The sequence below is a fragment of the Lacerta agilis genome, chromosome 6 (genome assembly GCF_009819535.1).
Source record: "Lacerta agilis isolate rLacAgi1 chromosome 6, rLacAgi1.pri, whole genome shotgun sequence".
Classification (NCBI taxonomy): domain Eukaryota; kingdom Metazoa; phylum Chordata; class Lepidosauria; order Squamata; family Lacertidae; genus Lacerta; species Lacerta agilis.
In genome coordinates, this window is record NC_046317.1 from 91,919,845 (window position 1) to 91,945,192 (window position 25,348).

General features: G+C 49.7%; 1 protein-coding gene across 2 annotated transcripts; it reads left to right on the top strand.

Annotated features, from left to right (window-relative positions):
- Positions 1-273: 273 nt before the first annotated feature.
- REM1 (RRAD and GEM like GTPase 1) lies at positions 274-24,170 on the top strand. Of its 2 annotated transcripts, none has more exons than XM_033153842.1 (5): positions 274-370; positions 6,166-6,508; positions 9,066-9,148; positions 13,931-14,141; positions 23,840-24,170. In XM_033153842.1, the coding sequence occupies exons 2-5, from the start codon at positions 6,169-6,171 to the stop codon at positions 24,115-24,117; spliced, it is 912 nt and encodes a 303-aa protein (XP_033009733.1). In that variant the 5' UTR covers positions 274-370; positions 6,166-6,168; the 3' UTR covers positions 24,118-24,170. The 2 variants fall into 2 exon arrangements, with proteins under 2 accessions (XP_033009733.1, XP_033009734.1); XM_033153843.1 differs by having other exon boundaries at positions 13,931-14,113.
- The last annotated feature ends 1,178 nt before the right edge of the window (positions 24,171-25,348 follow it).

Consider the following 25,348-nt stretch of genomic DNA (forward strand, 5'->3'; position numbering starts at 1 on the left):
CCTGAGAAGCGAGGAGTTTTCTAATCTGATAAAAAAAGGGAATAAACACCATGCGCGCGCGTTACAATCCCCCGCTCGTCGAGGCCACCGGCAGTCACGCGCTAGAGAGACGCGGGGCCGCCTGCACGCGCTCAGAGGCGCTCTCGCCGGCCGAGAGGGCGGCTCGCTGGGGTTTGGCAGGGGGTGTGTCCCACCAGGAGCGGCGCGCAGGGACCTCCCCGGGCTTAAAAGTCCCTCCCTCCCTCGGCGCGGCGCGGCGCTGTGCAATGAAGCTGGACGGGATGGACGGGGCGCACGGGTGGTGCGCCTTTACGCGCGTGGAGACCCCTTGAGAGCGCCCTGGCGACAGAGCCACCAGCAGCAGGCGGAGGTAAGGAGAACAGGGCGGCGCGGGGAGGGGGGGGGAGAGAGAGACTTTCCACGCGTCCGCAGAGGAGGGCTGGCTGGCTAGCTATCATGGGAGACGGGGCGGACGGTGAGTCGCCTTTCCCAGGCGAGGAGGACCGAGGGCCGTTTGCGCTCTCCGCCATCTCCGTCCTCTCTCCAAATCCGGGCGCGGCAGCCTTCGCCATCCCGGAGTCTCTCTTCGCAGCGCCCGGCTCTGGAAAGCGGGGCTGTACCTTGGAAACTTGCGGAGGGCGCCGCTCCGAACTTTGGGAAATAAGAATGCGGGCGAGAGGGCCCCTGAGCGCGCGCAGAGTGCGCTCAGAGCTGACGACCTCTGGACAGCCTCTTTGCCTGCTCCCCCCTTCTTCCTTCTGCTTCAGATAGGACTGTATTCGTCCAGAGCAACCGGGTTCGCTGAAGAAGTTGGATTCCTCCCTCGGGGCTGCGGGGCTACCGCAGATGCAGCCCTGGCCCCTTGGAGAGAGAGTTTCCGAATATCCCCCTCCTCAGCCCTAATACTCTGAGACGTGCCAAGGCCTGGTGCTGCCCGCTCAGTCCACTTGCCCTAGCCTGGTGGTGGTGGGGCTCAGATCAGCGAAAGGGAAATGTTCTCTGCACATGCCCTGGAGCACTCTTGCCTTTATTCTTATGCCAGGGTCCGGACCCCAGAAGTGAAAACTGGTTCCCACTTCATAGAGTCTGTAGTGTGTGTGTATGTGTGTAATTCGATGCCACCGCAGCGGCGACAATGGCGTCCTTCATTGCAAACAACTTTCCTTCTGAATTTTTAACCATGTTTTGGAATCTGGCAAAACCATGCCCTGGCATTGGGTTACTGGTACTGCCATGAAACCAGACCCTGGGTTGGAAAAAAAGAAAAAGAAAACAACCCCACAGGATATGTTGTTGCTTGTGTTACACACACACACACACACTGTATTTTTGGAGTGAGAAGGGCTCCAGCTATTTAGTTTGTCAGCTGCTAAAAATCCACAACTTCAGCTCTTAGAAAGGGTCCCCAGCAAAATAAATTACATAGCCCCCTTGGTGGGATTTATATCCTGAAAGTCAGGATAGTGATAATGGTTATACATGTAATGAGAAAAAAGGAAGACAACAGTTAATATTGATAAAGCTGATTCAACAGCAGGCAAAAATCAGCCATACTGTCAGGAGCAAGGCAAAACTGAGAGGCAGGAGGAATTCTTGAAACTCGCCCTAAACAAGACTGTTTGAACTTGCCTCCTCAATGTGCAAAGTGGGGGTGGTGGTGTGGCGTGGGGGTTGCTGGTTCTCCCCCAGGACCCTGGAGCCCCCCAACCTCCAGCGTGGCTCTTCCCAGAGATTCAGAGATGTTTTCCATCTGCTTCCAACGGCTAACTTTCGCATCCTTTGCCCTTTGCTTCCTTTCCAATTTATAAATAAAGTCCAGCCCCACAGGAACTGGGGAGCGGGGGCTCAGCTCCTGCTAACTGGGAAGCAAGCAAAGCCATATTCCTCCTCCCCAGGGTTTTTTTTCAGGCAGAACTCACCAGAACTCGGTCCAGGCCCTCTCTCAGGTGGGTGCCTTTGCCATTATAAGAGAACAAGGGAGGTGTTCCTGATGGATACCTGGCATCTCTTTTTCTAGGAAAAAAATAGCACAGTTCCTTCCCCTCCTTTATTTTCTAAAGGAAATGGAGCTACTCTAAAACTCCATCTCCTCTCCAGCCTTTGCGGGGTGTGTGTGTGTGTGTCTAGTCTGATGAGATTGAAGAGCTGACACTGAAATTTTGGGGAAATTTGGACGTTTCTCTCCAACCCTGCCATTTCTGGCACCCATTTATGAAGTGTGTCGTGACATCTTTTCCTCTCTGGTCTGCTGTCCCTTAAGGCGAGGGTGTGCAGAAGGGTAGATCAGGATCTACTGGCAGATCTCTGCGTGATTTGCAGTAGATCGGGGAGGGTTTATGAACCCCCTGTTTTTTTTAACAATAGCAGCGACAAAACGATGGCGACTCTTAACGTTCCTAAATTACGGTATACTGAACAGTAACCAGGCTTGGATTTTGTGTGTGTGATCGCTGCTCACTTGTGATACTCAAAAGCAAATTCCTGGGCTCAGTGTTCTTTAATTCCATCTTTTGCACCAGGATTTGGTTGGTGGAGATTGGGGCTCCAGTGCCCCCTCCAAGCCTGCAAACTGCCACCTTTTCCCTAAATTGTTCTGTAGCATCTGGATTCTGCACCCAGGAAAACTGTGTGCTAAGTTACTTTTGGTTAGTTGTTCTTCTGCAAGCCTTGGGAAAGTGCTTTGCAGAGCATGGGATTCTCCCTGCAAACCCCGACCATGGTGATTTTATTGTGCCCTAATATACAGTATGTTCCGTGTTTTGCTACACCGTGACCTGGCAGCAAGAGCTGCGCCCTAACAAGTCTCCCACTTTCAATTTTCCTTTAACCTTCTGAGCAGAACAAGGCTCCCCTTTGGTTTTTCTGATATTCCACCCAATTGCATGGTTTCAAGTTTGCTTGCATCCACGAGGGCTAGGAACTTGACTTAGAGAAAAGGAGTCTTGCGACAATTGGGGCGCTTCACTTTGTGCCAGGCAGCAAAACTGCTTGCAGGACCTTGATCCCAGATGTGCAGAATGAACCAGTCGAGCCACTGTATTTTGGAAAGGGAAATGCATTCTGCCAATTATAATTTATGGTAGCAAGTGCTTTGTGACAGTCTTCGAAGTTGCTGCAGCATCCTTGCTAGGCAGATCTCTGACATCCTGTACTTTTACACCCAAAGGGCTGAAGCTGAGAGCCCAGGCATGCTTGACTTTATTTTTCTTTCTTCTTGGGGTGAAATGCTTGCCATTCCATGCTTGACAACTGCTTCTTCATTCCTGACAAAAACAAACAAAGCCCAAAATAAAACAGAAACAAACAAGAAACAGTTTGCTAGTCTTCATTGTAAAACAAATACTATAAGCGTGTGGATTTTTTGTGCTTTTGAGATCGCTTGAAGCATAGCGTTCTTACGGTTACAGTGAGTAAAATGGAGTTTGCTTCTGCTGTCCTGGTGTGAAACACACCTACTTTGGGAAGAAGCACCATTTCGTTGTAGAAATGGGTAATAGTGTGGTATAGTGGTTAGAGTTTCGGGCTAGGAACTGGGAGAGCAGGATGCCAATACACACTTGGCCACAAAGTTCACTGGGTGACCTTGGGCCAGTCACTGTCCCTCAGCCTAACCTACCGCACAGGGTTGTTGTGGGGGTTAACCGAGGAGAGGAGAACCAGGTACACCAGCTTGAGTTCCTTGGAGAAAAATGTGAGCTATAAATGCAATAAAAATGGTGATGATGAGAATCACAATAACATTTTTTTTTAATAATACGATGAGCTTCTGTAACCATGCACATGCCGCCTGACCGTTAACCGTGCTCCCAGAAGCCTCAGCATCATATGGGGCTTGTAGCTCAGTTGGTTAGAGCACGATGCTGATAATTGCCAAGGTTGCAAGTTCGATCCCCGTATGGGACAGCTGCACCTTCCTACATTGCAGGGGGTTGGACTAGATGACCCTCGGGGTCCCTTCCAACTCTGCAACTCTGTGAAGTCTGCAAAAGCTGGTTAGGATGTTCATAGCTGGCAAAAGGGGCACCCTGGCAGAATGGACATCTTGGTCTAGATTGCAGGGTAGCCCAGTGATTGAAAAATGGCATGTGCCATAATAATAATAATAATAATAATAATAATAATAATAATAATAATAATTCAGAGCCAGTGGCGCTGGGCCTGTGCATTTTGCCATTGGAACCGTGAAACATTCCATATGCAAGCTTGAAAAAGAAACTCGGGTCCCCAAATGAGTCTGGAACGGGAATGGGACGTTAAATCCCATGTTCTTCAGCTGGGTAAGTCAGGAGTGATTGCGAGGGGTTGGGTGGCAAATGAGGAGGTATCTGGGGAGATGTGGGTGAGAGGCCCGAGAAGGGCATAAGCGGCACTCAGCATAAGGTGGGCAGCACGGGAGAAAGGCTTGTAGGTTCAGGAGATCTTTGGTTTGTTTTGTTTTTTAGAATAATTTTTATTATATTTTCCAATTAAACAAAATAATTCAAACAAAAACACACACACACACACATACATACATACATACATACATTCTTATATCCTCGCTCTGCCGAGCTACGACTTCCCTCCCACCCGTCAGCAGGTTTTCTAGTCCATTCCTAATCGCACAGTTTCTTACTTAAATCTATTGTACGGTGTCATAGGGTTATTCCAATCCCACCAGTGTCTTCAAACTTCTGCGATTCAGTCTTATGTATTCAACAAAATTTACTCCAGTCCCTTTGGAATCTTGAGTCATCCTGGTTTCTGACATTGCCAGTCAGTTTTGCAAGTTCAGCATATTCCATCAACTTCGTCTGCCACTCCTCAAATGTCGGTAATTCCTGTAATTTCCATTTTTGGGCTAAAAGTATTCTCGCAGGTTCAGGAGATCTTTGGACAACGGAGGGAAGTGGAGCTACAGGAGGGAAGGGCACAGGCTGGGCATCTGTTGGGGCATGAACTTGGAGCGGTGGAGGGTGGCAAGAGGCAGAGGAGGACAGGGCTGCCTCTTGCACCTTTTTCGCCGGCTGAAATGCCATCTTCAGCTCACCTGTTAAACGTGCAGGAGACTTGTCCTCTTTCTTTTGCATTGGGGCACCAGGAGCAGCCTTTGCCAACCTGGTGCCCTCCAGGTGTTGTTGGGCTATATCAGTGGTGGGAATACCTGGTTGGGGGGCACTAAGAGGCTGGGGTGGGGGCGCTGGAGGTGACCCTCAGACTTTGCAAGGCTGGCGTCACGGGATCATGTTCATCAGTTTGGTTGGATTACCGTATTTTCCGCTCCATAGGACGCACCAGACCATAGGGCGCACCTCATTTTTAGAGGAGGAAACAAGAAAAAAAAAAATTCTGGTTTTCCTCTTCTAAAAGCCCTGGTGTTTTTTTTGAGGATCCACTAAAAGTTTTGCAGCTTTTTTTTGCAAAGGGAAAAGCCCTGGGTTTTTTTTTGAGGATCAGCTAAAGGTTTTGCAGCTTTTTTTGCAAAGGGGGAAAAGCAAAGCTCCTTTTGCAAAGGGGGAAAAGCAAAGAGGAAAAGCCCCATTTTTATGGGGTTCAACCCACATTTCTGAAAAATCTTAAGGAACGGGAGCCTTTTCTACAGTTTCCAGACAGATAATCTAATCAGCCAGTCACATGTCGCTTCCAATTGGAGCCTCCCTCCTGCTGACTCATGTTTATATATGAGATATATATTTATACCCACACATACATATATACACTGTCTGTAGTTCTCAAGGCCGTTTTTGGGTGCTGCCTCTGCGTCCCAGATGGACCACGAGATGCGTCTTGGGATGCTGCCCAAGGGAGACTCCCTCCTCTCCAATCCTGGTCCTACCTTGGAAGTTCTGGTAGCAGCCCGCCCATCTGGCTGGTGTCAAAATCTCCTGCTCCCCGCAGTTTGAAAGTTGTTTGGATGTAACACAACGTATTCCGGGACAGTTCCCCCCCACCCACACACACACACACCCAGATGGGAATGATTTATGCCTGTTTGCCTTGGGCTGGTGTCCAAGGCAGATAAACAGAAGCAGGGCTTCTGAGAACGGTTACTTCTCCTCCACCGCAAGTGGACCGGGCACTCTGGCCCACTTGCTTTGGGAGGAAGCAGCAGCAACCTTGGCAAAAAAAAAGGAGCTGATCTCGGATCGATCCCCTCTCTCTCTCTTTCTCTCCCTGCTGTTGCAGAAGATGACTCTGAACACCCAGCGAGGAGGCAGCACCAGCCCTGCCAGGAGGCGTGCCAGCACCCCGCTGCCCATGCCCTATGGCCCTCGCCCGGGGATGCTGAGCGTACGTCCCAGCCAGGCTGAACCCGGCCACCCGCAGCTGGGGCAATCCTCCTCCTGTGACCCCAAAGTCCACTCGCCTGAGCCACGCGGCAGCTGGTCGTCCGAGTCCTCCGACTCTGAGGAATCCTGGGAATCCTTGTACCGCGTGGTGCTGTTGGGAGACCCTGGCGTGGGCAAAACCAGCCTGATGTACCTCTTTGCTGGGGTTCAAGACAAGGATCTGCCTGAGCAGCAGAGAGGTAGGGCAGTCATGTGATTTGTGGGGGGGGGGCTGGGGAGGAATGAGAGGGGGCTTGGGGGGGTGCAGGTTCCAACTGCCTAGCAAAAGGCCTTGTGGAGTTTCAGCGATGTGGAATGTTTGTGTGTGGCTGATTGGAGAGTAAAACTCTTGCCCCCACTTCGTCTGGTTGTATGCGACTTGGCTTACTCACTTGAGCCACCCGGACCTCGTTGCTCTGCAAGGCACCTGTTAGACATGAAAGTTCAGGAAGAGTATACCTCCGAGGCAAAGCCGTGTGCCTGCATTATGGGCTTAAACTGGGTTTGTTTCCAAGCAGCCCTGGGGACTGTTATTTGAGTGGTGGGTGGGCTAGGACTAGACCCACGCACAAATGGCCTCTCAAATTTCTCCACTTCATTTTGGGCAGAGAAATTTCTCCAAGGTAAGAGCAAACTCTCCAGTGATTTCTCAAAGTCACGGAACCCTGTTTCCTAAGACACTGCCGCTCGCAGAAGTAGCTGCGCTGGCCACTGTTTTGTGTCTTCCGCAATGCCTCAAACCTAGGGCTCCATTTGCACTGTGCATTTAAAATGGTATCATAGAATCGTAGAGTTGGAAGGGACCCCAACGGTCATCTAGTCCAACCCCCTGTAATGTAGGAATCTCCGGACAGATAGCCATCCAACCTCTGCATTAACAACCTCCAAGGAAGTCCACAACCTCCTGAGGAAGACTGTTCCACTGTCAAACAGCTCTTGCCCTCAGAAACTTTAAACCCTTTATCATTTAGTTGTAAGAATACCCTCATCCTTAAAAGCTATACAGACATACCTTGGCTTTTGAACAGCTTAGTTCTCATAACATTTTGGTTCCCGAACGCCGCAAACCTGGAAGTGACCGTTCCGGTTTGCAAACTAATTTTGGAAGCCGTGTGTCCGGCGGGCTTCTGCAGCTTCTGATTGGCTGCAGGAGCTTCCTGCAGCCAATCAGAAGCCGCGCTTTGGTTTCCGAACGTTTGGGAAGTTGAACGGACTTCCGGAACGGATTCCGTTCGACTTCCAAGGTACGACTGTAAATCTATAACAGTGCAGCCCCACAGAACGAGCATCTCAGTAATCTTGACCTGAGGCTGCCAGTGTATTGTTACAGATGTGTAATAAATGCTAGGATTTGGGCTATTTGCGGTATGAAGGGAGAATGCAAGCTGCCGAGGAATTTCTGGGCTGGCTTATGCAAACCAGCCTGCCTTGCTAGGGGAAGAGCAGGCCTCTTAGCATTACGAAAATGTAGGGGCATAGCTAGTGCAGCAAGCCAAGGTGGGGATAGACACTCCTGGCCACTGAGGTTATCTCTGCCTCCCTTGACAAGACAAAATAAAACAAAAAATTCCTTCCAGTAGCACCTTAGAGACCAACTAAGTTTGTTCTTGGTATGAGCTTTCGTGTGCATGCACACTTCTTCAGATACACTGAAACAGAAGTCACCAGATCCTTAAATATAGTGAGGGAGTGGGGAGGGGTATTACTCAGAAGGATGGTGGGAATGGGTGATCAGCTGATCATTTACACCTCTTGCACTTAAGGAGAGCCTTGGATCAGGTCTATGGCCCATCCAGTCCAGCATCCTGTCCTCACAGTGGTCATCTGGATACCCATCACAGGAAACTCACAAGCAGGATTCAGGCACAAGAGCAAACCTCTCCCCTCCTGCGGTTTCCAGCAGGTGGTCTTCAGAAGCATTGCTGCTTCCAAATGTAGAGGGCAGAGCATGGACACCCTGGCTAGGAGCCTTCACTAGCCCTCTCTCCTCGCTGAATTTGGCTTGTCCTCCTTTAGAGCTACCTTTGAAGGTGACCCGGAAACTGCAATTAATCCAGAATGCGGCAGCTAGACTGGTGACTGGGAGTGGCCGCTGGGACCACATCACACCGGTCCTGAGAGATCTCCATTGGCTCCCAGTACATTTCCGAGCACAATTCAAAGTGTTGGTGCTGACCATTAAAGCCCTAAACGGCCTCGGTCCTGTATACCTGAAGGAGCGTCTCCACCCCCATCGTTCTGCCCGGACACTGAGATCCAGCGCCGAGGGCCTTCTGGCGGTTCCCTCACTGCGAGAAGCAAAGCTACAGGGAACCAGGCAGAGGGCCTTCTCGGTAGTGGCCCCCGCCCTGTGGAATGCCCTCCCATCAGAGGTCAAAGAGATAAGCAACTACTTGACATTCAGAAAATACCTGAAGGCAGCCCTGTTTAGGGAAGTTTTTAATTCGTGATATTTTAAATGTATTTTAATATTTGATGGAAGACGTCCAGAGTGGCTGGGGGGACCCGGCCAGATGGGCAGGGTACAAATAATAATAATAATAATAATAATAATAATAATAATAATAATAATAATAATAGCCTTCTAGGTTGGTGGCTGTCACTATCTCCTGTGGGAAGGAGTTCCACAGTCTAACGACACACTGCATGAATAAAGTATCGTGCGCTGGGCCCAATGAAGTTTTCCGGGGTAGGTGCAACTTCTGTTCTTCAGGGTGACCGTCCACGACTGATCCTGACCTTGTCTGCTCTTTTCAGAGGATACCTACGAGCGCACCTTATCGGTGGACGGCGAGGAGACAACGCTGATGGTGATTGACACCTGGGAAGCTGAGAAGCGGGTAGGCCAATGATCTTGATAGATTCCTGCTGAGATCACGACTAGATTGCAGGACTAGCAAGGAGGATTCATAGAATGGGGAGATGGAATATGGTGCTAAATGAAGCAGGGAGAGCTTCAAGGAGAGGAAGAGCAAAAAGTTGCTGTTCTCTTAAACTAAGCTGATGGAGTTACACGTAGGTAGCCGTGTTGGTCTGCCATAGTCAAAACAAAATAAAAAATAATAATAAAATCCTTCCAGTAGCACCTTAGAGACCAACTAAGTTTGTTCTTGGTATGAGCTTTCATGTGCATGCACACTTCTTCAGATACCAAGAACAAACTTAGTTGGTCTCTAAGGTGCTACTGGAAGGATTTTTTTAATTTTTAATTTTGTTTAAGATGATGGAGAAGCTCTTCCTTTTTCTTCCTCTGCTGCAGCCTGATGGAATAGCTGATGCAGCCTGATGGAATAGCTGATGCCAGGTGACATTGCAGGGAGGAGGAGCCTGGTGGGAGTATGACCTTCTCTGGCTGTTTGACGCACACTCGGAAGGTGCAACACAAAAGTGATTATTATGCATGGGAACATGGGCAGCTTATTAAAAGTGCTGGACAAATGACCTAAATTGAGGAGAGATCTGCTAGGAGATCCTGCTTTTAACAGAGGGTCTCATTCATTTTCAGAAAAGGCGTAGATCTGGTTAGCAGGCACCAGGGTTTTAGCAACAAAGAGTGAATGGCCCTGTTCTGCTCCTCTTAGAACCCTCCCCAAGGTATCCAGCTTGCCACCATTATTAGGAAACATGGCAAGCTAGCTCAGCCTTCGCCAACCTGGTGCCCTCCAGAACTTTTTGAGCTTGTTTGGAGGTTCTAGCAGGGGAGCGCAGCTATCATATACCCTTGACCGAAGAACGGTACACTCCTTTCTGGGATGGTTGTCTTAGGGAAGCTGGGAACTGGGTATGTTTAGCCTGGAGAAGAGAAGGTTAAGGGGTGATATGATAGCCATGTTCAAATATATAAAAGGATGTGATAGCCATGTTCAAATATATAAAAGGATGTCATCTAGAGGAGGGTGAAAGGTTGTTTTCTGCTGCTCCAGAGAAGCGGACACAGGGCAATGGATTCAAACTACAAGAAAGAAGATTCCACCTAAACATTAGGAAGAACTTCCTGACAGTGAGAGCTGTTCGGCAGTGGAATTTGCTGCCAAGGAGTGTGGTGGAGTCTCCTTCTTTGGAGGTCTTTAAGCGGAGGCTTGACAGCCATCTGTCAGGAATGCTTCCAACTCTAGGATTCTATCTTCTTCCACCGAGCGTGCAGCTTCGGAAGGGACGCACATGGAGCAGCGAGGGAGGAAGGGGACACCCGCCTAGCCAGCCAGATCAGCCGAATACCTCCAGAACTTTTTGAACTACCATTCCCATCATCACCACTCCAAAACATCTGGAAGGACACCGGACCGGTGAAATCTGAGCCAGATGATCCAGTGTGGCACTTTGTGTGTGGGGTTTTTTCCCGTGCTGGAGTGCTGGCTGTGAGTTTCTGCCTGCGTTGCATGTGGGAGCATCCATTGATCGGTTTACATTTGTCATGCCTGCTTCATCTCCAAAAGCCTTGCTTGGGGAGCAATCAATTAAAAACGAGTGCAAAACATTCCATTAGATTGAGAGCCGGCTGGGCGGAGAGGCGCACAGCTGGAAAAGACTGCAATGTTCCCCCTTCGAATCTGGAGGTTGCCCTAGTCAGGCTTCTGTTGCATGGAGATAAGAGCGGCCTATCCTACAGGGTTGTTGTAAGGCTGGGAGAGTGGAAGTGCCTGGCAGCGTCTCAAGCGTCAGAGAGAGAGGTCTAGAGAGCCACACTCATCCATCTTAGGCAGCATAAATGAGCTGAAACTTCCTTCCTTCCCTGGATCCCCGGGATAGTTCCATTTTGCAGCTTTGCAGGGCCGCCTAACCCTTTCCAAATAGAAAAGTGTTTTTGCTATCCTCGCACCCAGCTGCAGGGACGAAGCCAGGCTGCTTCCATTCCCCGTCCAGATGCAGCACACCTGCAGGACCAGGCTGGTACCTTGCCATTGCCTTTCCTGTTCCTACGGGGCGGCATCTTGTTTGGGTCGGTTCTGTGTTGCTTCCGCTGCGCTGAGCAGGCAGCCTGGGATGGTTTGGAAGAGAAGCTCCCCAGGCATCAGGAATAGGCCACTGACGGATCGACAGGGAGGCTGTGTCAAACGGGGCCCAGAGGCAGGAGCTTTTAATCTGCAGACAGACAGGGCAGCTGTGCATTTGTGTGTGTGTGTGTGTGTGTTTGTGTTTGTGTAAAAAAGGACAATGGCACTTCCAGCAGGAGGATAGTTGTTTGAAGCAGAGCAGACAATTCAGTCACCCAGAAGCCAGAAATGTGTATTCTCCCGCCTCTGACCGCCATGATCCTAGCCTGGTCCTGTGGTCTAAACCACTGAGCCTCTTTTCTGAGAGCCAGTGTGGTGTAGTGGTTAAGAGCGGTAGACTTGTAATCTGGTGAACCGGGTTCGCGTCTCCACTCCTCCACATGCAGCTGCTGGGTGACCTTGGGCTAGTCACACTTCTTTGAATTCTCTCGGCCCCACTCACCTCACAGAGTGTTTGTTGTGGGAGAGGAAGGGAAAGGAGAATGTGAGCCGCTTTGAGACTCCTTCAGGTAGTGATAAAGCGGGATATCAAATCCAAACTCTTCTTCTTGGGCTTGCCGATCAGAAGGTTGGCGGTTCGAATCCCCGCGATGGGGTGAGTTCCCGTTGCTCTGTCCCAGCTTCTGCTAACCTAGCAGTTCGAAAGCACACCAGCGCAGGTAGATAAATAGGTACTGCTGCGGCGGGAAGGTGAACGGTGTTTCCGTGCACTGCTCTGGCTTACATCATGGTGTCCCGTTGCGCCAGATGCAGTTTAGTCCTGCTGGCCACATGACTCGGAAAGCTGTCTGTGGACAAACGCCGGCTCCCTTGGCCTGAAAGCGAGATGAGCACTGCAACTCCATAGTCCAGGGGTCAGCAAACCTTTTCAGCAGGAGGCCGGTCCACTGTGCCTCAGACCTTGTGGGGGGCCAGACTATTTTTTTGGGGGGGTGAACGAATTCCAATGCCCCACAAATAACCCAGAGATGCATTTTAAATAAAAGGACACATTCTACTCATGTAAAAAACACGCTGATTCCCGGACCATCCGCGGGCCAGATTTAGAAGGCGATTGTGTCGGATCCGGCCCCCGGGCCTTAGTTTGCCTACCCATGCAATAGAGAGCCATTGAGGGCCATTGGCAAAGGAAGAGAATGGTCCTGGGGATCTGGAAGGTTGTCAGGGTAACTGAGTGTGAGTTGACAGGAAAAGAGAGTTTTCAGCTTCTTCTGGGAAGGAAGAAGAAAGACTCAGCTCCATCTTGGGCAGGTTGGCTGAAGGCAGGCTGGGAGAGATGCCTTGGATTTGAGTGTTGCCCTGCCGTGGGGAACAAGCCCCACTTGAGATGCCAGTTCTGTAGGATACAGACTCCCTTCCTCTAAATTCAAGTTTAAATATGTGAGTAAATCACATTTTATTAAAGCTACAACTGTCTCTGCCATGTCTTCAATTCTCCAAAGGGGCACAGCCCCTAGTTGAGGGCCAAGACTCCTGGAATTCTGTGCAGGGATCAGGGTGGCCTGTAACAAATTAATTGCACTTTTATTCAAAATCCAATTAAAACTATTTAGTTTAAACGCAACAAAACAGAGGGGCTTGATCCAGGGCCACCAGTTTGTCAAAGTCTGGTGGCAATTTCAGGGGCATAGCAAGGGGGGGCGAGGGGGGTGGGCCGCCCCGGTTTCCATAATGGAGGGGATGACAAATTATCAAGGAACAAATTTTTTTTAAAAAAAACATTTTTTGATTTTTTTTTTGAATATTTTTTTTTGAAAATGCCTGCTCCGAAGGTCTTATCCTACTATACTAGGGATTATATAGCTATATATGAAATTTCATGCATATTGGTTAATATCTTGACCCTCCTCCACCAAAATAGCTGTTCACTTGGCTGTTTTCCTATGTCATGAAGGCTGAAATTTCAGTTCAGAGAACACTTACTGTTCCCAACCCTAACCCCGTGGAAAGCCATCTAATTAGACTTTAATTTGATTTTGAGATGTTTTTAGGAGGTAATTTAATTCTTGTTTGATTTTATACCAATGTTATGTATCTGATGTTAGCCACCCTGAGCCCGACTTTGGCCGGGGAGGGCGGGATATTATTATTACTTGTTATTATTCCTTTGTAAGAAAATAGGAAATAACGTAAAACCATTTGGGGGGGGCGGGAATCAATGGGGGGGTTGACAAGAAATTTTCCACACCGGGTACCACCTGACCTTCCCATGCCTGGGGGGGGGGGTGACAAAAAATTATTGGCCCCCAAGTACCAATTTACCTTGCTACGCCCCTGGGTAATTTATACCTCCAGCTCCCCCTTGCCTCTTAGCACCCCCCCCCAAGCAATCCCACCCACTTTGGAAATCGCTGGTCTGGATCGACACCACTATGTGCTCGTGGGGAACCATGGGAAATGAAGATTTTCAGTTTTGGTCGGAAGTTCTGGCTTGGTGTTCTCCCCTGACTCTCGGTGTGAAGCTCACAGCGTAGATTTGTACTACAGATGCACTAATAAATGCGGGGCACTTATCTCTGTAGGCTGTGGGGCCACGCCAGTTTGAACCCTCCCTCTGGCGCTTCCCAGGGCCACCGCTGCTGCTGCCCTGGGGAGCCCTGCTAAGTTGCCCTTTTTCCTTTCCCATAGGCCCCGGAAGAAGACAACTGGCTCCACAACTACTGCATGCAGGTGGGCAACGCCTACGTCATCGTCTACTCCATCACCGACCGGGGGAGCTTCGAAAGCGCCTCCGAGCTCCGGATTCAGCTGCGCAGGACCCGCCAGGCAGAGAACATCCCCATCATCCTGGTGGGGAACAAGACAGACCTGGTGCGCTCCCGAGAGGTTTCTGTGGAAGGTGGGTGGAAAGGGGCTTGGGCTGGAGCCTCATGGGGCCTCGGGAGGCATCCTGCCTTATTTGGGGGGGGAGGGGGGAGGGAGAAAAGCAGGGAGGAAGGCAGTTTGGTGGTATGCTGTATTTTTTTTTTTTTTAAATCAATTTATCCTATGCTGCCTTGTGGCGGCAATTGTGGGATGTGAAACACGGGAGCAGTCAAGTTAGTACAACATCCCTAGAGTGGTATCTGGTATCTGAAGAACTGTGCAAGCAAGCGAAAGTTCATACCAAGAACAAACTTAGTTGGTCTCTAAGGTGCTACTGGAAGGAATTTTTTATTTTATTTTGTTTTGGAGTTATGTCAGTGGATCTGCTCTGAGTAGGACTAGCATTGGCTACAGCCCTGAGCCCCAGAAGCCATCAGTGGTCCTCTCCTCCTGCATGAATTTGCCGCATCCATTTCTAAAGCCATCCAAGTTGGTGGCCATCGCTGCTCCCTGTGGCAGGGAGTTCCAGAGGTTAACCGTGCACTGCATGGATAAAGTGCTTTCTTTTCTCTGCCCTGATTTCTCTTTCCTGGGAGCTCTTTCCTGGTGTAAATTTGTAGCCTGGGGGGATTACCACGGCGTTGACTGTGTCCCCGAGAACCGTAGACGGGGGAGGGCACTGATCCCTTATTTTCAAATCCTAAACTTGACAGCTATGTTCTAAATGCCAGTCGCTGGAAACCACAGGAGGGGAGAGGGTTCGAGTGCTCAGGTCCTGCTTGCGGGTTTCTCACATGCCTCTGTGAGACTAGATTAGGGCTGGGTGATATATCGATATACCGTCCAAAACTGGTTTGAAGTCCATATTGTGACATCGGTTTCATAATTTCTGATGCATGCAAAAAATCACAATGTGGGGGAAACCGTGAAGCCAGCCAATGCTACTCTCAATTCCTGCAGCAACTCTGCCGGCTCAGCTCTCCCCTGCCTCATGCAGGGGGGCAGCGAATCACAAGAGCAGGTGCTGGCAAAAATCACGGTGCGGGAAAAACCATGAAGCCGGCCAATGTCTCTGCTTAGCTCCACCTTATTTCAGACATGGTGATATATTGTTATATAGCAATGTTTAGCTCCCCTTCATGGATCACTGCCTTGTCGTGGCGAAGGGGCTTGAATTACTCAGGGAAGCTATGGACAGGTCAAGATGGACAGGTCATAGCGGAGAGTTTGGACCAAACGTGATCCACCTGGAGAAGGAACTGGCAAGCCGCTCCAGTATCCCTGCCAAGAAAACTCCATGGACAAAGACAACAGGCATATAAAAGATATGACGCTGGAAGATGAGCCCCTCAGGTCGGAAGGCGTCCAACATGCTACTGGGGAAGAGCGGAGGACAAGTACAAGTAGATCCAGAGCTGATGAAGCGGCTGAGCCAAAGCCGAAAGGACGCTCAGTTGTGGATATGCCTGGAAGTGAAAGGAAAGTCCGATGCTGTAAAGAAAAGTATTGCATAGGAACCTGGAATGTAAGAACCATGAACCTTGGTAAGCTGGATGTGGTAAAAAATGAGATGGCAAGAATAAACATTGACATCCTAGGCATCAGTGAACTAAAATGGACAGGAATGGGCGAATTCAGTTCGGATGACTATCATATCTACTACTGTGGGCAGGAATCCCGTAAAAGAAATGGAGTGGCCCTCATAGTCAACAAAAGAGTGGCGAAAGCTGTACTGGGATGCAATTTCAAAAATGATAGAATGATCTTGATACGAATCCAAGGCAGTCCTTTTAACATCACAGTAATCCAAGTTTATGCACCAACTACCAGTGCTGAAGAAACTGAAATTGACAAATTCTATGAAGACTTACAACACCTTATAGAAATGACACCAAAGAAGGATGTTCTTCTCATTATAGGGGATTGGAATGCTAAAGTAGGGAGTCAAGAGATAAAAGGAACAACTGGCAAGTTTGGCCTTGGAGATCAAAATGAAGCAGGGCAAAGGCTAATAGAGTTCTGTCAAGAGAACAAGCTGGTCATCACAAACACTCTTTTCCAACAACACAAGAGACGACTCTACACATGGACATCACCAGATGGGCAACATCGAAATCAGATTGATTATATTCTCTGCAGCCAAAGATGGAGAAGCTCTATACACTCAGCAAAAACAAGACCTGGAGCTGACTGTGGCTCAGATCATCAGCTTCTTATAGCAAAATTCCAGCTTAAACTGAAGAAAGTAGGAAAAACCACTGGGCCAGTAAGATTCAATCTAAATCAAATTCCTTATGAATACACAGTTGAAGTGAAGAACAGGTTCAAGGATTTAGATTTGGTGGATAGAGTACCTGAAGAACTGTGGATGGAGGCTCGTAACATTATACAGGAGACAGCAACGAAAACCATCCCAATGAAAAAGAAATGCAAGAAAGCAAAGTGGCTGTCCAATGAGGCCTTACAAATAGCGGGGGAGAGAAGACAAGCAAAATGCGAAGGAGATCGTGAAAGATACAGGAAATTGAATGCAGATTTCCAAAGAATAGCAAGGAGAGACAAGAGGGCCTTTCTAAACGAGCAATGCAAAGAAATAGAGGAAAATAACAGAATGGGAAAAACCAGAGATTTATTCAAGAAAATTGGAGATATGAAAGGAACATTTCGTACAAAGATTACCACAATAAAGGACAAAAGTGGAAAGGACCTAACAGAAGCAGAAGACATCAAGAAGAGGTGGCAAGAATACACAGAGGAATTATACCAGAAAGACATGGAGGTCTCATACACCCCAGGTAATGTGGTTGCTGACCTTGAGCCAGACATCCTGGAGAGTGAAGTCAAATGGGCCTTAGAAAGCCTCGCTAACAACAAGGCCAGTGGAAGTGATGATATTCCAGCTGAACTATTTAAAATTTTAAAAGAGGATGCTGTTAAGGTGCTGCACTCAATATGCCAGCAAGTTTGGAAAACTCAGCAGTGGCCAGAGGATTGGAGAAGATCAGTCTACATCCCAATCCCAAAGAAGGGCAGTGCCAAAGAATGCTCCAACTACCGCACAATTGCGCTCATTTCACACGCTAGCAAGGTTATGCTTAAAATTCTACAAGGCAGGCTTAAGCAGTATGTGGACCGAGAACTCCCAGAAGTGCAAGCTGGATTTCGAAGGGGCAGAGGAACCAGAGACCAAATTGCAAACATGCGCTGGATTATGGAGAGAGCCAGAGAGTTCCAGAAAAACATCTACTTCTGCTTCATTGATTATGCAAAAGCATTTGACTGTGTTGACCACAGCAAACTATGGCAAGTTCTTAAAGAAATGGGAGTGCCGGATCACCTCATTTGCCTCCTGAGAAATCTCTATGTGGGACAAGAAGCTACAGTTAGAACTGGATATGGAACAACTGATTGGTTCAAAATTGGGAAAGGAGTACGACAAGGCTGTATATTGTCTCCCTGCTTATTTAACTTATATGCAGAATTCATCATGCGAAAGGCTGGACTGGATGAATCCCCAACCGGAATTAAGATTGCCGGAAAAAATATCAACAACCTCAGATATGCTGATGATACTACCTTAATGGCAGAAAGTGAGGAAGAATTAAAGAACCTTTTAATGAGGGTGAAAGAGGAGAGCGCAAAATATGGTCTGAAGCTCAACATCAAAAAAACTAAGATCATGGCCACTGGTCCCATCACCTCCTGGCAAATAGAAGGGGAAGAAATGGAGGCAGTGAGAGATTTCACTTTCTTGGGTTCCATGATCACTGCAGATGGTGACAGCAGTCACGAAATCAGAAGACGCCTGCTTCTTGGGAGAAAAGCAATGACAAACCTAGACAGCATCTTAAAAAGCAAAGACATCACCTTGCCGACAAAGGTCCGTATAGTTAAAGCTATGGTTTTCCCAGTAGTAATGTACGGAAGTGAGAGCTGGACCATAAAGAAGGCTGATCGCCGTAGAATTGATGCTTTTGAATTATGGTGCTGGAGGAGACTCTTGAGAGTCCCATGGACTGCAAGAAGATCAAACCTATCCATTCTCAAAGAAATCAGTCCTGAGTACTCACTAGAAGGACAGATCCTGAAGTTGAGGCTCCAGTACTTTGGCCACCTTATGAGAAGAGAAGACTCCCTGGAAAAGACCCTGATGCTGGGAAAGATGGAGGGCACAAGGAGAAGGGGACGACAGAAGATGAGATGGTTGGACAGTGTTCTTGAAGCTACTAACATGAGTTTGGCCAAACTGCGAGAGGCAGTGAAGGATAGGCGTGCCTGGCGTGCTCTGGTCCATGGGGTCACGAAGAGTCGGACACGACTGAACGACTGAACAACAACAAAAATGTTTAGCTGGTGATCTATCATGTTGCTGAAAACCAGATATTGCCCAGCCCTAGACTAGGATCTGCTTATGTCCTTATAATTGGCAGCAGGAAGCTGGAAAGGAGGACAGGAACCAAAGTGGCCCCGTCAACTCTCATTGCCTAAAAACAGGGTCCCGCAAGAGACTATGAAGCTGCAGGTGCACCTACTTTCTTTCAGAGTGCTCCTTTATCCCACCCTGCAACCTGCTAGAAAGCTGCCCTGCTCCTCTCCCTGCTTCTCCCTGCTTTTCAGTCTCTGGTGCAGCCCCTTGGCCAATGCAACGCACCACACCCCCCAGGGCTCACTCAGCGTGAAAGCAATGCTGCTGCTTGGGACACAGGCTGAGGGACCTACTTGGGTCTACGGAGGAGGACGTCTGCGAAGATCACTTCCCGCGGATCCCCAGTGGAGTGATGGAGCATTATGAGGTTCTTGTGCAAAGAGGTGATGTCTTTCACCAGTCCATCAATTACCTGAAAGGAGAAAGAAGCAAGTCAGGGAGATGGGTGAAGTGGGCTCTAGCCCACAGAAGGTGGCGCCATAATAAGACCATGAGTCATTGAGGTGCCGCAAGACTCCTTGCTGCTGTTATAACAACTCTTGCCCTTGCAGCCCCAAACACTTCCCATTCCCTTGCTGCAAATGGCCTTCCCCTTCCATGGAGTTTTAAACACGTTGGGCTTCCAGATCAGAAGTTCACCGCTTACTCACAGATAACTATGAGGGTGCTCTATTGCTGCCTCCGCCGAGTTGTAGAGAAAACCTCTGCCTGAGTTTAGCTACCACCATCAGGCCGAGCCGGAGATGTAGAAGATTCCCTCCATATGATGATCCAATTATTTTAGCTCCACCTTCAATCTACACTCGGCTCAGAATCTCAGCCTACAATCCACCGGGGGGTGGGGGTGGCGTTTCACGTTCATCACAAAAGATAGAACTCCCTCCCAAAGTGCCTCCATGCCAGGGACCAGCCTCCCCTCGTTCCAGCTCCAGTTGTGAGATCGTTCCCCAGGGATGTTGGGACGAGTAACGAGCAGTCAGGTGGAGGAACGGCCAGGAACATTAAGCCCCTTCTCAGGACACACTCCACCCCGGAAGGTGCTGGACTCTCCTTCACTTATCTGAAGAAGTGTGCATGCACACGAAAGCTCATACCAAGAACAAACTTAGTTGGTCTCTAAGGTGCTACTGGAAGGATTTTTTTTATTTTTAATTTTGTTTTGACTATGGCAGACCAACACAGCTACCTACCTTAACTGATCCCTAGAGTGGACATAGAAGGGGATGCCTGGACCAGCCAGTCGGAACTTCCTGTTTCTCCTGGGCTGGGACAGACTTCCTCTACATGTGACTAGAGTGTGGCCTCACCTGTGCAGGTAACAAAAGGCATAAGACTGGCCGCCATCTCTCTCTTCTTTTGACTACACTTCGACGAGGAAGCATCATATGCTTAGCCAAAGATGCTCTCTTGGCTTGGACATATGAGCTATCTCTATGGAATAGTCTCCAAATGTATGTAACTTTTCTAAGCCAAGTCTGCCTTCTGGGATCCTATTGCGAACAGATGTGTAAGTAAACTCTTTTTGTACTTTTATAGAAGACTGTGTCGTGTCTTATCTTTTAGGAGGGAATAAGGGGGAAATACCAGGACAGTTGAGGGACGCGGGTGGCGCTGTGGGTTAAACCACAGAGCCTAGGGATTGCTGACCAGAAGGTCAGCGGTTCGAATCCCCGCAACGGGGTGAGCTCCCATTGATCACTCCCAGCTCCTGCCCACCTAGCAGTTCGAAAGCACGTCAAAAGTGCAAGTAGATAAATAGGTACCGCTCCGGTGGGAAGGCAAACGGCGTTTCTGTGCGCTGCTGTGGTTCGCCAGAAGCTGCTTAGTCATGCTGGCCACATGACCCGGAAGCTGTACGCCGGCTCCCTCAGCCAGTAATGCAATATGAGCGCCGCAACCCCAGAGTCAGACACGACTGGACCTAATGGTCAGGGGTCCCTTTACCTTTACCTTACCAGGACAGTTATTATAGAGGCTTTAGCGAGCCTGAGCAACACATCCGCTGTGTAAGTTTACAAGGGGAATGTAACTTTGCTAAATTTTGGATCCTGTTAACACAAGTTGGAATGGGATATAATAAAGCAATATATCCTCTCCTGCGTCCCTGAACATTCCCACAGCAATGTGTCCTGAAAGGTGGTTTTCAAACTGTGAAATACATACCATACTTTTCCGTGTATAAGACTAGGTTTATTTCATAGAATCCTAGAATCCTAGAGTTGGAAGAGACCCCAAGGGCCATCCAGTCCAACCCCCTGCCAAGCAGGAAACACCATCAAAGCATTCCTGACAGATGGCTGTCAAGCCTCCGCTTAAAGACCTCCAAAGGAGGAGACTCCACCACACTCCTTGGCAGCAAATTCCACTGTCCAACAGCTCTCACTGTCAGGAAGTTCTTCCTAATGTTTAGGTGGAATCTTCTTTCTTGTAGTTTGAATCCATTGCCCCGTGTCCGCTTCTCTGGAGCAGCAGATATTTCCTTAAATATCATGCTAAAAAGTGGGGGTCGTCTTATACGCGGCTAGGTTGTGCATAGGGTCTGACGCTGTGTCATTTGGGCGGGCGATTGGCAGCTTCTGCCGGCGAGGGGACAGACATGATGCGGACTTTGCGATGCGTGTGGGTGAGCGATTTCCGGCATTCCCCCCTAAAAAAAAAGCTCAAGAACCCTTGGTAACCCCCCCCAAACAAGCTCAACAACTTTGTGCCACCTCCCTCATTATCTTAAATTTGAGTCCCCCAAAATAGGGGGCATCTTATACATGAGGGCGTCTTATACACAGAAAAGTATGGCACATAATTTTAAAAGAAATGAAAGCTACTTGATAGCACAACCTTCCCCCGAGATGTCTTGGAATGTCTGGAAGCAAACGAAAGCGTGATTCCCCACAGCACCCCCTGCCCTCCTGGCCAAAAGCAAATGTTTGCACACAGACTTGATCAAAGCACATTTGATTAATCGACTTTAGATTACTTTAATCCCTAGAAATAACCGAGGGTGCCTCCAGACTTGACAGTATTTTGTGAGAAGGAAGGAACGTGTACCAGAACTTGACACTTTGCACATTTGTTGTTGTTGTTCAGTCGTTCAGTCGTGCCCGACTCTTCGTGACCCCATTTGCACATTTAAAGTGGATTAAAGTCTTCACTTGCCCAAGTGCAACAAATCAATTTTTTAAAAAACCCGTTTTGCCCTTTGCCATTTGGAAAGTGACACTGAGATGCACTGAGAAGTTTGGGGTGAATGAATAATTAGCGGGAAGATGTAGATGTGCGAACACGACGATACTAGGATGGATTCAGGGTTGCCACCCTATAAAGACCAGATATAATTTAACCCCCTCGTAAACTTTGTGCAAGCAGATTAGGATGAATCCTGAATAAACAGCTCACATAGAGGCATGGGCGTAGCCAGGGGAGCAGGGAGGGGCAGTTACCAGAGCAGTCTTAGCCATAAAGGCTAGTGGCGCGGTGCACCAGGGCGCCACGTTCTGGAGGGCGACAGGGAAGAGGTCCGGGGCCACGTCGGCGGCACAGTATGGGTGGCAGCCTGCCCCCCGCCAGGGGAAAGTCAGGAGGAGACGATCGGCGGCAGCAAGCTGGGCGCGCAGCAATCAGCCCTGCCTCCCTCCTTCCCTCCCTGGCTGGTGTGTGCACCCTGCCTGAGAGGCGGGCACGATCCCCGGCAGCCGCCCCTCCTCTTGGTGCCGCAATAGGCCGCCGGAGCGCTTCTGCATCCTGCCACTGCGCAGGACTGGAGGAGGGCATGGGAAGGCAGGAGGAGGCGATCAGCGGCGGCGATTTAGGGGTACTCTCGATTTGGCTGCTCCCCTCGCCCCATTCCCCCCCCCAACCCCCAGACGAGGGACTTGAAGCGGCGGCAGCAGCACCGCTCTCGCCCACCTCTTCTCGGGCTGCGGACGCAGGGAGGCTGTCGGCAAGCCTCCCGTCGACGCTGCAGCCAGGCTCCCTGGACGGCAGCACCGCGCCGCTGCTTCAGCCAAGCAGGCAGAGGCAGAGCACAGCTGGCAGCGTCCCCACGCACCCCTCTGCACCCTCTGGCTGCCTGCTGCGCCTGGCTCTGCCCGGTGGAGTGCAAGGTGCGCCGGAGAGATCTTCGTGCCAGGGCGCCAGATTTACTTAAGACGACCCTGGCAGTTACCCCCCCCCCATCAATTAAAAAAAAAATCAATAAAAATACTTAGCTAACTGAGGTTCTCCCCGCCCCCATAGCCTGCCCCCCCTAACAAAAATTCTGGCTACGCCCATTTGTGGAGGGTGTCCATTTTAGGTTTTGCAGCTGGGTTTTCCTGGTGTTGGGTTTGGTCCAGAGATGGGAAGGCCTACCCTTAAATGTTGAAAGATTCAGGACAGATAAAAGAAAGGACTTCCTCATATAGTTAAACTACGGAACTCCCTTCCACAGGAGGCAACGATGGCCACCAACCTTGGTTTTAAAAGAGGGTTAAGCAGATTCTTGGAGGAGAGGATACTAGCTGGGATGGCGCTGCTCTGCTTCCGCAGTTGGAGCAGCAATGCTTTTGAATACCAGTTGCAGGAAAGGACAGGAGGAGAGAGGAGAGGGCTCTTGTGTTCAAATCCTGCTTGCTGCTTTCCTACTGGGGCATCCGGTTGGCCACTGTGGGCTCGTGGAGCCATTGGCCTGATCCAGCAGGCTCTCCTATATTCCGCTCTGGTCAGACCTCACCTGGAATACTGTGTCCAGTTCTGGGCACCACAGTTCAAGAAGGATACTGACAAGCTGGAACGTGTCCAGAGGAGGGCAACCAAAATGGTCAAAGGCCTGGAAACGATGCCTTAGGAGGAACGGCTTAGGGAGCTGGGTATGTTTAGCCTGGAGAAGAAGAGAAGGTTAAGGGGTGATATGATAGCCATGTTCAAAGATATAAAAGGAGGTCATATAGAGGAGGGAGAAAGGTTGTTTTCTGCTGCTCCAGAGAAGCGGACACGGGGCAATGGATTCAAACTACAAGAAAGAAGATTCCACCTAAACATTAGGAAGAACTTCCTGACAGTGAGAGCTGTCCGACAGTGGAATTTGCTGCCGAGGAGTGTGGTGGAGTCTCCTTCTTTGGAGGTCTTTAAGCGGAGGCTTGACAGCCACCTGTCAGGAATGCTTTGATGGTGTTTCCTACTTGGCAGGGGGTTGGACTGGATGGCCCTTGTGGTCTCTTCCAACTCTAGGATTCTATGATTCTATGATTCCTATCGCGTTCTCTGGGTCTCTCTCTCTCTGCCCCTCGCCTGGAGCATCTCTTAACCGGCTGCCCCTTTTCTCTCGGCAGAGGGCCGCGCCTGCGCCGTGGTCTTCGACTGCAAGTTCATCGAGACGTCCGCCGCCCTGCAGCACAACGTGTCCGAGCTCTTTGAGGGGGTGGTGCGGCAGATCCGCCTGCGCCGCGACAGCAAGGAGGCCAACGAGAGGCGCATGTCTCTCTACAAGCGCAAGGAGAGCCTCACCAAGAAGGTGCGCCGCTTCCTCGACCGGCTGGTGGCTCGCAACAGCAAGAAGGTGGCGCTGAAAGTCCGCTCCAAGTCCTGCCATGACCTCTCCGTGCTCTGAGCGAACCGGATGCCGCTCTCCTCCTCTTCCTCCTCTTCCTCCTCCCGCTCTTGACTCTGGGTTTTTTCCCAGGGGTTTTTCCCGGGCTTCCTTCCCACATGTCCGTAGGCATTCGCAAACTCTCTCTTCTTTGCTAGGGTCTCTTAGGACACGGCCTTCCGATAGGGAGAAGCCAAAAAACTGCGGGGGAGATGTGCGGGGTCCTCCCGGAACCATTTTGGGGGGCGGAGGAAGGACTTGGAGCAACACCTCTGACTGCATCGGGAGGCGGCTCATCGAACTGGGACCATAGTGCGGATTCTGGGGGAGATGGCAGGCTCTCGCCCACGGTTTTGCTCTGGAAGCAGCCCAGAACAGGCCGTTATCCTGCTCGATCCTTTTGGCCGCCATGTTTCTGAAATAGGACTACAATGCCAGGCTAGGGTTCCCTCTTGTACAGACATGGAATATGCCTTTCTTTTGACAGCATCTCTCTGATTGGCAGGGCCAGATTGCGCATCCGTAGTGGCGCCGTATGAAATGGGGAAATGGTTCAAGCGACTCTGCATCATTTGGTGTTATTTGATTTAGAAGTGAGCAAGGTGAGACCATGCTGGAGGTGTAGACCAGGGGTCAGCAAACTTTTTCAGCAGGGGCTGGTCCACTGTCCCTCAGACCTTGTGGGGGGCCGGACTATATATTTTTCGGGGGGAGGGAATGAATGAATTCCTATGCCCCACAAATAACCCATAGATGCATTTTAAATACATTGGTGCCTCGCAAGACGAAATTAATTCGTTCCTCGAGTGCCGTCGTACAGCGGAAATTTCGTCTTGCGAAGCACGGTTGGAGGAAGCGCGGTTTGACGAAAAAACAAACAAACCGCAAAACGTTTTCGTTTTGCGAGTCGCGGCCATAGGGAAATTCGTCTTGCGAGTCACCATTTCGTTAGCGAATGCCTTTCGTCTAGTGAGTTTTTCGTCTAGCGAGGCATTCATCTTGCCAGGTACCACTGTAAAAGCAAACATTCTGCTCATATTAAAAAAAAAAACCAGGCAGGCCTCACAAATAACCCAGAGATGCATTTTATATAAAAGGACACATTCTACTCATGTAAAAACATGCTGATTCCCGGACCGTCTGCGGGCCACATTTAGAAGGTGATTGGGCCTGATCTGGCCCACAGGCCTTAGCTTGACTACCCATGGTGCAGAGACAGTTATGCATGGTGGGGAGGTGGGAGAGAGAGAGA

Excerpts from the sequence above, each read along its gene's own strand:
- REM1 (XM_033153842.1), top strand. The coding sequence starts at position 6,169 with ATGACTCTGAACACCCAGCGAGGAGGCAGCACCAGCCCTGCCAGGAGG. Across the intron at positions 6,509-9,065 it reads TCTGCCTGAGCAGCAGAGAG|AGGATACCTACGAGCGCACC; the intron begins GTAGGGCAGTCA and ends TGCTCTTTTCAG. Across the intron at positions 14,142-23,839 it reads CCGAGAGGTTTCTGTGGAAG|AGGGCCGCGCCTGCGCCGTG; the intron begins GTGGGTGGAAAG and ends TTCTCTCGGCAG.